This window comes from Schistocerca cancellata, chromosome 5 (assembly GCF_023864275.1).
Source record: "Schistocerca cancellata isolate TAMUIC-IGC-003103 chromosome 5, iqSchCanc2.1, whole genome shotgun sequence".
Lineage (NCBI taxonomy): Eukaryota > Metazoa > Arthropoda > Insecta > Orthoptera > Acrididae > Schistocerca > Schistocerca cancellata.
The window spans coordinates 521,671,433-521,687,763 of record NC_064630.1 but is presented as its reverse complement, the minus strand read 5'-3'; the positions used below and the strand labels follow the sequence as shown (position 1 = coordinate 521,687,763).

At 41.0% G+C, this 16,331-nt stretch overlaps 1 protein-coding gene across 1 annotated transcript in view; it reads left to right on the top strand.

Moving 5' to 3' along the window:
• LOC126188644 (odorant receptor Or2-like) overlaps nucleotides 1–16,331 on the top strand; it is a 63,056-nt gene that overhangs the window by 20,779 nt on the left and 25,946 nt on the right. The window contains exon 3 of the mRNA XM_049930246.1: nucleotides 12,260–12,361. Coding sequence (XP_049786203.1) covers nucleotides 12,260–12,361 — 102 coding nt within the window. The remainder of the gene's footprint in view (nucleotides 1–12,259; nucleotides 12,362–16,331) is intronic.

The window sequence follows — 16,331 nt, the reverse complement described above, 5'->3', positions numbered from 1 at the left end:
CGCTCCCCACACCATGATGCCGGGTGTTGGCCCTGTGTGCCTCGGTCGTATGCAGTCCTGATTGTGGCACTCACCTGCACGGCGCCAAACACGCATACGACCATCATTGGCACCAAGGCAGAAGCGACTCTCATCGCTGAAGACGACACGTCTCCATTCGTCCCTCCATTCACGCCTGTCGCGACACCACTGGAGGCGGGCTGCACGATGTTGGGGCGTGAGCGGAAGACGGCCTAACGGTGTGCGGGACCGTAGCCCAGCTTCATGGAGACGGTTGCGAATGGTCCTCGCCGATACCCCAGGAGCAACAGTGTCCCTAATTTGCTGGGAAGTGGCGGTGCGGTCCCCTACGGCACTGCGTAGGATCCTACGGTCTTGGCGTGCACCCGTGCGTCGCTGCGGTCCGGTCCCAGGTCGACGGGCACGTGCACCTTCCGCCGACCACTGGCGACAACATCGATGTACTGTGGAGACCTCACGCCCCACGTGTTGAGCAATTCGGCGGTACGTCCACCCGGCCTCCCGCATGCCCACTATACGCTCTCGCTCAAAGTCCGTCAACTGCACATACGGTTCACGTACACGCTGTCGCGGCATGCTACCAGTGTTAAAGACTGCGATGGAGCTCCGTATGCCACGGCAAACTGGCTGACACTGACGGCGGCGGTGCACAAATGCTGCGCAGCTAGCGCCATTCGACGGCCAACACCGCGGTTCCTGGTGTGTCCGCTGTGCCGTGCGTGTGATCATTGCTTGTACAGCCCTCTCGCAGTGTCCGGAGCAAGTATGGTGGGTCTGACACACCGGTGTCAATGTGTTCTTTTTTCCATTTCCAGGAGTGTATTATCTTAGCGACTGATCTTTTTGCGATAATTTGTGAAACAATATCACCTATAATGTTCATCTTTCATCACAAGAAGCATTTCACAACAGCTATAATCAATAAAATAGGTATTACTAGGTACGTTCGGCGGGGAAGAAAACTAATTGTAAATAAGCTTACAAAAGACTCCAAACGATTTTACGCTTCATACTGTAGGAAATGTTATTTTGAATTGAAATTACAGCCGTTTACATCCTGAACACAAAACCAACTACGAAGACGAGTGCATCAAAGACCATCGGTATACGTTCATACTAGTACTCACTTGTGTGGCGAGATCTCAAGCCCACCGGCTTAGCCCACCAGTTTAGAAATATAAAATCGGTATTCAAACTTCTATGAGAAACTTTTGTCAGTATATTAATGCTGATGCATGTCAAGCTAAGCTAACATTTCAGAGAAAAAATTTGTGTGAGGCACATGAGGCTACTACTGTGATTCTTAAAATTCTACGCACCTGAGCAGTGATTTTGAAATGGTAATCTGTTAGTGAAAAAGTTTCTTGGTATTTTTAGACGGTCGTGCATTTTCTGACAACATAGAGAGCATTAAACAAAATGATTGGCTGACTTTTCTGGGATACTAGTAACTGGCTAGTTTGTTGTATTTGCATCTCTGAGTGATTGATTAAATATTGAAAGCTGCAAAAGGTTGCCTAACGAAAGAAAATTTGTAAATTCTTGGACTGTTCATACATACGACTACATGCTGAAAAGTAATACCTCCGAGTATTTTATACGCAAGCCCTTAAAGCTCTTTAAATAAAGCTAACGTTATTAACATTCTACGTCTTTATTATTCATGTCTACGTATTTGCGGTATTTGCAGCCCTCTGCCACTAGAGGGCTCCGAATTGTAGCGTGTAACATGGCGGTGTCTAACGTAACTATGTTGCTGCGTTGGAAACATCGTGCTTTAATAGAGTTCCGAATTCGCAGAGTTCGTCCACATATGGAGCACGACAATGCCAGCCTACACACGAGTGCTGCATCTGCAACAATGCGACGCCTTGGGTTCACTGTTGTCGATCATTCTACATCTACATCTACATACTCCGCAATCCACCATACGGTGCGCGGCGGAGGGTACGTCGTAGCACAACTAGCAGGTCTGTCGGGAGATGTGTCTTCATCGTAACAGTGACTATGCTGGAAATAATTGTATAGGCATGAAGATTAATGATGTTGGATGTTAACAACGTTTGTTTTATTTCAAAACCTTTATGAATTTTCACACTGAAAACATTCTGAGGCGTTATCTTTCAGCACGCCCTCGTATGTGTAAACAGTTTAAAAACTTACAAATTTATTTCGTAAGGACGTCTTTTGTTACTTTCATTAATTAATAACTCAATGGTGCAAATACAACAATCTAGCCATTGAGTAATACTCCTGAACTGTCACCCAATACTCTTGCTTAATGATCTCTATGTTATCAGAAAACACAGGACTCTCTGAAAATACCAAGTAGTATACAGTAATTTTTTTGCTAACATGTTCTTTATCGGTTTTTGGAGTTGCTGCATATTTTCCCTAATGTTGGACAATCTGCCATGGTTTCTGTCAATTAAGAACCCAGTAATTGTTGTTACATAAGCCGCAAGCGATCTTCACAAAACCTGCTTCAAAAATGTTTCAATCCTTCATACTGTAAGACGTCATGCTCTGAAAAATGCCTAAACTGAATATTTTAAACGTTCGAACCTACTTCTTGAAAATTACAGAACAATACAGTATATTTTGAGATAATCTCTTATAGTTACAACTGGAAGCTGTAAATGCTTAAGGAGACCAGCTGTAGATATATACAGGGTTTCCCAAAAAACACCGCCAAACTTTAGGGACAGGTTCCTTATACAGGAATAAGTAAAAGATGTCTAGTTAACATGGGCTCTAAAATGTATACCTGAAGAGGCATGAGCGTTTTTTCATCTTCGATACTGTGAAACAGATCCCCTCTACTGCAAGCTCATTGCTTTCCGTATTTTGGGAAGATGTAGTGCGGACGAAAAACACTAAAAGAATGTCTAGTAAATATGGGGTCTGAAATGCGTACTTTAGGAGGTATGATCACTTGTTCATTTTCGTTACTGTGGAACACATCTCTTCTACTGAACAAGCGCTTGTAGCTCTTAAGGTGCGCATTTTAGAGATCATGTTTGATTCACGTTTTTTTTCTTATTTTCGTCCATACTACATCCCCCTGAAGTATGAAAAACAAAGGGCTTGCAGAAGAAGAGATGTGTTTCATAGCATCGAAATGAACAAGTTCTCATATCTCTTCAGGTATGCACTTTAGAGCTCTTATTTACTAAACTTTTTCCCCGCATCTCGTGGTCGTGCGGTAGCGTTCTCGCTACCCACGCCGGGGTTCCCGGGTTCGATTCCCGGCGGGGTCAGGCATTTTCTCTGCCTCGTGATGGCTGGGTGCTGTGTGCTGTCCTTAGGTTAGTTAGGTTTAAGTAGTTCTAAGTTCTAGGGGACTGATGACCGTAGCAGTTAAGTCCCATAGTGCTCAGAGCCATTTGAACCAATACTAAACTTTTTCTCTCATTTTCATCTAAGGAAACCGTCTCTAAACACTGTCGGTGTTTTTTTATCTTTTTGTGGGACACCCTGTATTTTATAATATGTGCAGTGCCTGACATGTTTTATAAACTAAACTACCTTTTCACTACATTTAGTTTTCATTATTACAAGGGATAATGTACGCCAACAAATACTGATGGGAATGAAGCCTTTTTTGACGAAACTCTCTGTGCTCCAGCAGGTTTTTCTTGTATGATGGTAGCTTAATGTAGACAAGGACAGGTTACACTGTGGATTCTCAGACTAAAAATATGTTTTGCTGATTGTCCCCCTGTTCCGACAGATAGAATGAAATCTGCTGCTGCTGATTACGTTTTTAAGGAGATTAAATATCTGAGATTATCAGCATCCTATTCACCCCCAGGGTCGGTATCAGTGCACCCCCTCTGCCTGCGTCTAGCGTAAATTCTTTGTACGAATGTAAGAAAGTTTTCTAAAGTTTGAGTCGTGTATCTATGGTGGGCCGTTAGTGCCAGCCCAATATTCACCTGCACGAACGTGGAAATCCGTCTAAAAACATGCTCCCTTCCCGTCAGCCCACAGAATAGATTCGAGCCTGGGTTAGTGCGCTTCCCCGTCCCGGAAGAGGGGTGCTTTAACGCGCACCGAATGAAAAGGAAATCTGCAGAAGAAATATCTTATGAGAAGTAGCTGATTCGTAGGTGAAATAGTCATTCCTGAAAGAAAATTATGCGAGGTAATCTTTTTAGTACATACCCCATCACTCCAAAAAGTTTCGGGATTAGATTAATAAAATAACGGAGAGAAAATAAGTTGATGGTTTTAATGATTTAGGTTTTCCACACAGCCTCCCCCAACTTGAATACAGTTCACAGAATGCGCGTGCAACCGTGTGAAATTTCCGAAAAAGTCCTTGTTTAGGATGTTGTTCAACTCCAAAAATGGTTCAAATGGCTCTGAGCACTGTGGGACTTAATATCTGAGGTCATCAGTCCCATAGAACTTAGGACTACTTAAACCTAACTAACCTAAGGACATCACACACATTCATGCCCGAGGCAGAATTCGAACCTGCGACTGAAGCGGTCGCGGGGTTCCAGACTGAAGCGCCTAGAACCGCTCGGTCACAACGGCCGGCTGTTGTTCAACTCTCGCGTCAGACTGGCTTGAATGTCGGATATATTTTACTTGTTGACCTTCCATGTGAATTTCTGCACTTCGTCGTTGTGTGGTATTTTCGTACTGATAACACCATGTCTCGTCATCCGTGATGATGTTTTTCCACAAATCTATGTTCAGTATTTTGCATATAAATCAATTCGTGGTTAGCGTCCGCGGGTCGTTGTTCACGAGTCTCAGTGTCAGGGAGAAACTTCGTACACATTTTCCCTTCTTCGAAACATTCTGGAGAATGCCTTGAACACTTGATTTAGAGATATTTCTGAACTGTGCTTTGTGACACAACAACATTGACACACTATGGCCGCACTACTTAACACAGCCTGCTCGCAAATGAGTGGTGGAATACACATCTATTGCCTACAGTTACTAGTTCAAGCTGACACCGTCTGCACCAATAGCTCTTATACTCTTAGCATAAAATGAGTCTTTGAACTTTATGAAGATACGGTGTAATACAGTATCAGCCATAGATCTTATAGGCAGCTCCACAATCACATTGATAGCGACCAGTTCTGGAAATCACGTTCTTACATATATACATACATTAATCCTTGTTCCATAGATCATGATTACGACATTTCGTAATGATGTGTAACATGTCATTTTAACATGTGTTCTTTACACAAAATAATTAATTAATTTTTTATTTATTTTTATAGTTACTACCTCATATCTAAAAACTCATCTATTGAGTAGAAGGAGTTGTCATTCACAAATTCTTTTAATTTGCTTTTAAATATTGGTTGGCTATCTGTCAGAGTTTTGATGCTATTTGGAAAATGACCAAAGATTTTTGTGGCATCATAATTGACCCCTTCCTGTGCCAAAGTGAAATTTAATCCAGAATAGTGAAGACCATCCTTTCTTCTAGTCTCGTAGCTATGCACTTCGCTGATATTTTTTGATTGGGACGGGTTATTAATGACAAATTTCATAAGTGAATATATGTATTGTGAAGGTACTGTGAATATCTCAAGTTCCTTAAATAAATGTCTGCAAGGTGATCTTGGGTGGGCTCCAGCGATTATTCTCATTACACGCTTTTGTGCAATGAATACTTTCTCTCTTAACGACGAATTGCCCCAAAGTATGATGCCATATGAAAGCAGTGAATGAAAATAGGCACAATAGCGATATGTTTATCACCAAAATTTGCAATAACCCTAACAGCATAAGTAGGTGAACGTAACTGTTACAGCAGATCATCAATGTGTTTCTTCCAATTCAATTTCTCATCAATGCACACACCCAGAAAGTTAGAATATTCTGCCTTAGCAACAGACTTCTGTTCATAGTCTATATTTATCAATGGAGTTACGCCATTTACTGTACAGATTTGAATAAATAGTGTTTTCTCAAAATTTTGTGTGAGTCCATTTGCAGAGAACCACTTGATAATTTTCTGAAAGACATTATTTACAATTTCGCCAGCTGATTCTTGCTTGTTGAATGTGATAACTATATTTGTATCATCAGCAAAAAGAACTAACTTTCCATCTTCATGAATACAGAGCGGCAAGTCATTAATATATATTGAGAACAATTAGAGACCCAAGACTGAAGAAAAAATAAAAAAAATAAAAAGAAAATAAAAATAAAAATACACAAAAAATGAAAAAGTTGTTATATTAACTTAAGTATGTTGTTAAATTAACTTAATTATGTCATGTATTGGAAAATTTGACTCGTTCCACATCATTACGAAATATCGTATTCATGATCCATGGAACTAGTATTAATCTAATCTAATCTAACCTGTTGGACACTATTCTTGATACTTCCGCAGTTGGAGGACTCTGCTGATTTTTGCAAACTATCTGTACTTTTAATTTCGACCTTCTGCATTCTTGCTGTTAAATATGAAGTAAACCATTTGTGCACTGTCCCGCTCATACCACAATACGTAAGCTTATCTAGGAGAATTTCATGATTCACACAATCAAAAGCCTTTGAGAGATCACAAAACATCCCAGTGGCTGGTGTTCTGTTAGTCCATGCATTTATTATTTGATCAGTGAAAGCATAATCAGCATTTTCTGTTGAAAAGCCTTTCTGAAAACTAAACTGACATTTTGTTAGTACTTCATTTTTACAGATCGGTGATGTTACTCTTGAATACATTAATTTTTCAAGAATTATGGATAAAGCTGTCAGAAGTGAGATTGGGTGGTAGTTGTTAGCATCAGACCTATCCCCTTTTATATGCAGTTTTTTTTTTGGAGTGAGGGGGTTTGTACTAAAAAGGTTATTTAATTTAAGAAAACTGAATGAGCTGTTACATTTTGAACTTCATGTTTAGAAAAAATTCAAATTTTATAGTTAATTATCTAAATTTTTTCCACAGTTTTTAATAGATTTGGAAAATGCTAGAGTTTCATACAACTGTAAGTGTGGTTTGTATGCTGTGCCAAAGTCATGGAAGAATCTCTCTTACTTACGAAGAAAAGTGTACCTATAGCAACAAAAAATGATGAAATTTCACATGTAAAAAAGTTTATTTCGTTGTAGTTTTGAACTTCCACTGCTATGACTGTGAATCCTGAATCCTTCCTGGTCATGCTGATAAAATTTTATGAGTTTATTTGTAAATAATTGGTGTGCCGTCATAAGCGAGTGACTGCGTGTGAGATCGCTGTCTAAGTTTTCATATATTTTTAGGTTGCAGATACATATTTTAACGGTTTTTGTGATAATGTTTACTATATAAGTGACGTATTAGTGGTTTCTTCATTCACCTCTGCCTTTCTTGTGTTGTGACCGATATTTGTGAGTGTTTCGTATCGAGCAACTTAACCTCTTGCCTGTGTTTACATTCCACGCTGACCAGTTGCAGCTGTAGCGGCACATCGAAAGCTAAGTACCAATTAATTGTTTGTGTATAGTGGTTTATTTAGGAACTTTAGTAGTCTTCAACCGGTGTTCTTGGTGTTTACTGGTGAAATAATTTCAGAAGAACCTTTTGGGAACTGTTTTCAGCTTCGTTACTGTGTCATTAGACGTTTGATTCTCTTTCTGTATTAGTCTTTTGTTATATTCACATTTGTTGTTTATTAATACTGTTAATAATAGTAGTTTCTTCCCTTGTAGAGTAAGTTTGTGATTATTGTAGTCAGGTTTTTAACATCTTCTTATTGTAGTAGCGGAACTTAGAAAAAGTAAAATTTTACCATGAGTGAGAAGTGTGGGCTTTGCCATAGGTTCGTGAGTAGTGGATTGCGGTGTGAGACTTGTTCGAAGTGTTTTCACTGGGGGGAATGCAGTGGGGAAGCCAGTGGGCATTCTGGTGAGATCCTCTCCTGGAACTGCAGGTTATGTAGCAAGAGTAAGTTGATAGAGGAGCAGGAGCATAAGACCTGTGCCCTTAAGGTGCAGTTGAAAAACGCACAGGAGGAGCTAGATAGGATGAGGACGGAGAACGGGGTTGGGGAATGGGAGCTGGCTGTTGGCAAGAGATCTGCTAGGAGAAGAAGATTTTCAGATAGTTTTACCATTGGTGTTTACAATAGATATGACCAACTGTCAGAGTCTAGTGGAGAGGAATCCTTAGTAGCTGTAGATGTAGGAAGTATGCAGCAGACCTCAGTAGTTACTGTGCCTAGAACAGTTGCAAAGTCGAAGAGGAAGAAGAATGTTCTGCTGTTAGGTAGTTCTCATGGAAGAGGTGTAGCCCATCAGTTGCAGGAAGTGCTGGGGAGTGAGTACCAGGTCACCAGCATTGTGAAGCCTAATGCAGGGTTGGCTCAGGTGACTGTTAACATAGGGGGGTTATGTAGGGATTTTACTAAAGAGGATCAGGTAGTGATTGTGGGTGGGGCTGGTAATAGTATTGATAGGGATGGGGAGTATAACATAGATGGTGACCTTGAAAAGATAGCCACTCAGACTGGCAACACGAATGTGCATTTCGTGGAATTGTTTCAGCGTCACGATCGGCCTCATCTTAATACAGCCGTCAAGCGTAATAACATGAGACTTGGGGGTGCGCTGATGACAGAAGGCATGGGTCACATTTCAGTGGTGTCGGTGGAGTCTATCAGCAGGACGGGTTTCACTAGACATGGCCTGCACCTCAACAGGTATGGGAAGGGGAGGTTGGCAAAGCTTATAGGTGACAGCATAGGTGGGGTTGGTGGGATCACTCATGGGAAAATTCCTGTAGTAGTGGGTGTTAGAACTGCACCTTTTTTAGATTGAAGTCAGCTGATAGGTATTCCTGCTTAAGGGAAGTCTCTCTAAAAAGGGAATCACTTTTGACAAAGCTTAGGTATCCGAGTAATGAGGGAATTAGTATATTTCATCAAAATATACAAGGTATTAGAGATAAAGTTAGTGAACTGCTTATAGATGTTGACTCTGAAATTATTGGTGTATCTGAACACTTCTTAAATAAGGAGATAATTCAGAGGCTTCCTTTGCCAGGATACAGGTTGGCTGGCAGCTTTTCGAGGAGCTCTTTGCGGTGTGGGGGAGTAGCCATGTATGTGAAAAACGGCATCCCATTTGAGTCAATTGATGTTTCAAAGTATTGCACTGGAAAAGTGTTTGCATGTTTTGCAGGTGTGGTTAAATTTAACGGAGCTAAACTTCTAACTGTTGTTATTTATAGATCCCCAGACTCCGATTTCACAACATTTTTGCTAAAGGTAGAGGAGGTTCTTGCTTCACTTTATAGGAAATACAAAAAGTTAGTTATACGTGGTGACTTAAATATTAATTGTATAAGTGATTGAGCAAGGAAGCGGATGCTGGTAGACCTCTTTAATTCATATAATCTTATGCGAACCGTATTCTTTCCAACGAGAGTGCAAGGGAACAGTAGAACAACCATAGACAACATTTTTGTTCATTCCTCATTACTAGAAGGGCATTCTGTTAGCAAAAAGGTGAATGGCCTTTCAGATCATGATGCACAAATTTTAACTTTAAAAGTTGCTGTAGAGATCTTTGTAAACCTTATAAAGGAACAAGAGTGGCAAGATGTTTATAGCGCTGATACAGTAGACGATAAATATAATGCTTTTCTCAAGACTTTCCTCGTGCTCTTTGAAAGTTGCTTTCCGTTACAACGTTTAAAACAGGGTACTAGCACAAACAGGCAGCCTGGGTGGCTGACTAGAGGGATAAGAATATCTTGTAGAACAAAGTGGCAATTACTGTATATCAAAACTTTAGAAACAGTCAAAATCTAAATGCAACAGCCCATTACAAACAGTATTGTAAGGTGCTTAAAAATGTTATTAGGAAGGCAAAAAGTATGTGGTATGCAGATAGACTAGCTAAGTCTCAGGATAAAATTAAAACCATATGGTCAGTCGTTAAGGAAGTTGCTGGTCTGCAAGGTCAGGTCGAGGATATAGAATCAGTGCGTAGTGGGAATATCCGTGTTACTGATAAGTCGCATATATGTACAGTATTTAATAATCACTTTCTGAATATAGCAGGTGAACTAAATAGAAACCTAGTCCCAACAGGGAATCATATAGCGCTCTTAGAAAAAAGTTTTCCGAGATTGTTACCTGAAATGCTCCTCCATGATACTGACAAGAGGGAGATTGAGTTAATAATTAAATCATTAAAGACCAAGAACTCTCATGGATATGACGGGGCATCTAGCAGAATCCTGAAGTATTGTTCTGTGTATGTTAGCCCAGCTCTCAGCCATATCTGTAACTTTTCCTTTAGGAGTGGTCGGTTTCCTGACCGATTAAAGTACTCGGTAGTGAAGCCACTTTATAAAAAGGGAGACATTGATAATGTTGACAATTTTAGACCTATTTCTATGCCATCGGTGTTTGCTAAAGTTATCGACAAGGTTGTATATACAAGGTTACTAGAGCATTTAAATTCACATAATTTGCTGTCAAATGTTCAGTTTGGTTTTAGAAATGGTTTAACAACTGAAAATGCTATATTCTCTTTTCTCTGTGAGGTTTTGGACGGATTAAATAGAAGGTTCCGAACGCTAGGTGTTTTCTTTGATTTAACGAAGGCTTTTGACAGTGTTGACCACAAAATATTACTGCAGAAGTTGGACCATTATGGAGTAAGGAGAGTAGCTTACCATTGGTTCGCCTCTTACTTTAAGAACAGAAAGCAGAGGGTAATTCTCCGCAATATTGAGAGTGGTAGTGATGTTCAGTCCCAATGGGGCGTTCCCCAAGGGTCGGTGCCGGGGCCACTGCTGTTTCTTATTTATATAAATGATATGCCTTCTAGTATTACAGGTGATTCAAAAATATTTCTGTTTGCTGATGACACCAGTTTGATAGTGAAGGATCTTGTGTGTAATATTGAAACAGTAACAAATAATGTAGTTCATGAGATAAGTTCGTGGCTTGTGGAAAATAATTTGATGCTAAATCACAGTAAGACTCAGTTTTTAACTCACAATTCAACAAGAACCGATATTTTGATCAGACATAATAGGCATATTATAAGCGAGACGGAACAGTTCAAGTTCCTAGGCGTTCGGATAGATAGTAAGCTGTTGTGGAAAGCCCATGTCCATGATCTTGTTCAGAAGCTAAATGCTGCTTTATTTACCATTAGAACAGTATCTGAAATAAGTGACACTTCAACACGAAAAGTAGTCTACTTCGCATATTTTCATACGCTTATGTCGTATGGTATTATTTTTTGGGGTAATTCTTCTGGTTCAAAAAGGGTATTTTTGGCTCAAAAACGGGCTGTTCGAGCTATATGTGGTGTAAGTTCGAGAACCTCTTGTCGACCACTATTCAAAAATCTGGGAAATCTGACATTGCCCTCACAGTATATATTTTCTTTAATGTCGTTTGTTGTTAGCAATATTAGCCTATTCCGAAGAGTTAGCAGCTTTGACTCAGTTAATACTAGGCAGAAATCAAATCTGCATGTAGAATGCACTTCCTTGACTCTTGTGCAGAAAGGAGTGCAGTATTCTGCTGCATCCATTTTCAATAAGCTACCACAAGAACTCAAAAATCTTAGCAGTAGCCCAAACTCTTTTAAGTCTAAACTGAAGAGTTTCCTCATGGCTCACTCCTTCTATTCTGTCGAGGAGCTCCTGGAAGAGCTAAAAAATTAAGCAAATTCCAATGTTACATTGTTGATTTTCTTCATTTAAACTTACGACTTGTCACCTGAATGTGTTTTTTTATATTTCATTTTATCTGTTTCTAATATTGTGTTATAATTTCATGTATTGACTCGTTCCATGACCATGGAGACTTCTCCTTAATTTGGTCCCACGGAACAACAAATAAATAAATAAATAAAAATACAGACAGTGGAAATTAAAATACGTCTCCTGCTCCAAGACGGCCCTCCTTAAGTAAAGACGTAACATTTGTTCAAGAGGCCGGCCGCTGTGGCCGAGCGGTTCCAGGCGCTTCAGTCCGGAACCATGCCACTGCTACGGTGGCAGGTTCGAATCCTGAATCGGGCATGGATGTGTGTGATGTCCTTAGGTTAGTTAGGTTTACGTAGTTTTAAGTCTAGGGGACTCAGATGTTAAGTCCCATAGTGCTTAGAGCTAATTGAACCATTTTGTCCAAGATACGAAAGTATGGAGGACAGTATGAAACCACTCGAAAGTCTGATTGATGACTTAGAAACACTTCCTTGCCAACGTTCCAGATACTAAAGGGCGGCCGTGTGTTCACAGAGTGATGAGAGCGGAGCCCTATTCAAGGTGCTGGTCTGCGCCCCCGCGGTCAGCATGCAGCTGCTGCTCTACTGTGTGGGAGCGCACAGCGTGCGGGAGCAGGTGAGTCACGCGTTCAACTTCTAAACTGTTTCTTCTCTCTCTTCCAGCACGAAAAGTGGCAGTACATTGAGAGCACAATGTTAATAAAACGCTGCACAGTTTGCTAGAACCCTGAAAACCTGGCCAAAATTTCAAAATTCCTCCCATATAGGCAAAAATGGCTGTAATGGTGTTTCTAACCCTTCTGATAACTACAAGGTGTACAACTCTGCTTCTACCGTTTGCCGATAGGTGGCGACAACGGTCGAAAGAAACCGAACGCAGACGTCAGGCAGTTAGCATGAACCTCGGTCAACATAACCTCATTCAAACATTATTCGATTTGTGTCTGTATCATAAAGTTGTTCTTGATCGAAAATGTCAGTTTACGAGCCTAATTCTCGTCATTTGCGGGAGGTGTTACTGTTTTGTTTTAATATGAAGAAAACAGGTACTTATGGCAAGGACGCTATAAGTGAAAGAACGGGTCATGAGTGGTTTCAACGCTTCAAGAACGGTGATTTTAACGGCATAGACCGGCATAGTGGTGGAAGAGAGAATGTTTCCGAAGATGCAGAATTGGAGATATTACTGAGTGAAGACTCGCGACCGGCCGCGGTGACCAAGCAGTTCTAGGCGCTTCAGTCTGGAACCGCGGGACTGCTACGGTCGCAGGTTCGAATCCTGCCTCGGGCATGGATGTGTGTGATGTCCTTAGGTTAGTTAGGTTTAAGTTATTCTAAGTTCTAGGGGACTGATGACCACAGATGTTAAGTCCCATAGTGCTCAGGGCCATTTGAACCATTTTTTTTTTTTTTTTTTTTTTTTTGAAGACTCACGTCAAACTCAAGAAGAATTGGCACGATTAATGGGAGTGACACAGCAAGCCATTTCAAGACGTCTCAAAGCTATGCGCAGGAACTTGGGTCCCGTGTGAGCTGAAACCTAAAGACGTTGAACGGAGTTTGTGTGTTTGTGAACAGTTGCTTGAGAGGCCAAAACGGAAGGGATTTCTGCATAGCAGTGTGACCGGGAACGAAAATGGGTTCATTACGATAACCCGAAACGCAAAAAATCATGGGGATATCCCTGCCATGATTCCACGTCGACGGCCAAACCGAATATTCACGGCTCCGAGATCATGCTCTGCATTTGGTGTCACTAGCTCGGCGTCGTGCACTATGAGGTGTTAAAACCAAGTGAAACAATCACAGGTGCTCGTTATCGAACCTAATTAATGCGACTGAGCAGAGCATTAAAAAACAAACGGCCACAATACAGCGGGAGACACGATAAAGTGATTTTGCAGCACGACAACGCTCAACCCCACGTTGCAAAAGAGGTCAAAACGCACTTGGAAACTTTAAAATAGGAAGTCCTACCCCACCCGCCGTATTCTCCAGACATTGCTCACTCCGACTATCACATGTTTGGATCAATGGCGCATGGCCTGGCTGGCCAACGCTTCCGATCTCATGAAGAAGTCACAAATTGAGCGATTCGGGATCGCTTCAAAAGATGAACAATTTTTTCGACGTGAGATTAATACACTGCCCGAAAGATGGGAGAAAGTAGTGGCCAGCGATGGAAAATGCTTTGAATGATACATGTGTGACCAATTTGTTTCATTAAAACCTCAAATGTTGGGGGAAAAATGGTGGAAGTGAAGTTGTACACGTTGTATTTTTGTATCAAAATTGAAAAATTCAAAATGACGGATCCAATATTGCGACAATAACATGGAAAAAATCAATGAAGTCGACAGAAAATGTTTTCGATTACAATTTAAATGGTAAACTTTACTATGAAATTGCTCTGTTATTCTCTTTATTACAGAAAATATATATTGGTAACAAAATCTGAAAGATCTCTAAGTTTCCTTAATCTTCTTCCTCTTGTGCTTCTTGTTCTTCATCTTTCTTCATCTTCATTTCCTTCTTCATATTCTTCCTCTTCGACATTTTTATGACCTTCATCACCCGCACCATCTGGTCCCTCGTAATCGTCTGCAGTAGGCACCGACAGGGCAACAGCTTCCTACGACAAAGTTTTCACTTTCCTTGGAGATGGTTTCCACAAATAAGAATTATAGGGATTGCTTGTTGCTAGAAGTCTCCGCAAGGCACCCACCATATTTTTCACGCGCAAAGTTTAGGCGATATTGCCTTACTAACCTGTTTCTTCATTCCTGTGCATCTTCCGGCAGCTGACCTATTGGTAAAATTGTAAATCAACAGTCTATGGACCCCTGTTGGCAAATTGCACCATTAGCACTCTTTGACATAATGCGTGGCTATTGCAACAAAGGGGCTTCGAAACTTTTCGACATCAGTTTTCATTTTCTCAGAGTAAATAACGGCATTTTGCAACTGTCGCTTGTAAAATAGTCCAAAGATGGAGTTGCGGCTAGAAGCTGGATTATAAGGCTGAATCGCGAAGATAGTACATAGTAAATATTACTTAAAGACGGACTGTAAAAGAAGGCGAAATGTCGTGGAATTAGAAACTTATCCTTTTCTTCGCTCGCATTTTCAAATTTTCTAGCTTTCATTCCGGTAAGAAGCTAATGAACGAAAACCAATTGTTAATTGATAATTAAATAATGACATAAATCTTCATAATTAAGTATAAACTCGTGGAATATCCATTAAAAATGTCTGATTTCGCTGAACAAAAACATTTCATCCAAACGACGCAGCGATCTTCCAGCCCGGCTAGGTCGGTGAACGGCTGACAAATGAATGTCGCGTTGAACCTGCACTTCAGCTTCGGGAAGAAACAGCTGGCTGCTTCTAAGACCGGTACTCAACAGTCCCATCATTACACGAAACTTCTGAACTCCGAACACTTTTTTTTAAATATATGGCCCCTTTCTCGGGATTCTGATCGAGTATATTGGGATGAGACTGTAAGAATCACGTGCAGATTGTATTGCAGCTGTTCCAGTTAAGACTTTCTGTGAGGAAATTAAACCTCCTCAGATAAATTTCTGGAGGAGGGAGGGTAAATTTTTTGTATAACAGGGCTCGTCGGAATTCAGGGAAAAAATTACTGTCGGAGTCAAAGAAGCAAGTGCTAAAATTACCGTAGCTCGATCTACCATCACTGTACATCTTGCCACTTCGCTGTTCAACGGAGTCATGTTTTAGTGAAACGAAGTGTGTCAGGAAGTGGCCGACAATAAGCTGCGAAAAATGAGGCCGTACTCTGACATATATCCTCCCAGCTACTCAGAAAATCTGAGATCATTCTCATTAGCCTACCGACGGGACAATGCGTGATGACAAACGGCTTTGTGATCCAGATAGAGGACTTTCCAATGTATCACGTCAGATGAATTCGCAATTGCAAATAATGACTACTATCAGCTGTAGAATGGAATGACAATGAAAATTTGTGCCGGACCGTGACTCGAACCCGGATTTCCCACTTATCGCGAGTGGTCGCCCTACCATTCAGCTGTCCTTGCAGGCTCACGGGCAGACCAAAACTTCCATATGTCGTCGACTATACGTCTACGATCTGTACTCGCACATCCATTATATGTATTCCGGTATAGATCACACGTTGTGCATCGTGTGTGTGTGAAATCTTATGGGACTTAACTGCTACGGTCATCAATCCCTAAGCTTACACACTACTTAACCTAAATTATCCTAAGGACAATCACACACACCCATGTCCGAGGGAGGATTCGAATCTCCTCCAGGACCAGCCGCACAGTCCGTGACTGCAGCGCCTGAGACCCCTCGGCTAATCCCGCGCGGCTTGTGCATCGTCATCTGAATAATACAGGGAATGCAATTTCGTTACCAATGTATGGTGTTTGTGGCGCATAAATTTCAGTGGACTGCATTTCAGTGTACTGTATTTCATTATGAGGAAAGAGTGCAGATGATAGTTTAGCAGTTGACGCGCTTCTATTCCGATAAGTGATGAAATGAATGTGGTACGGCTTTTACAATTCCGTGACTATTTAACTCGCTTCTTA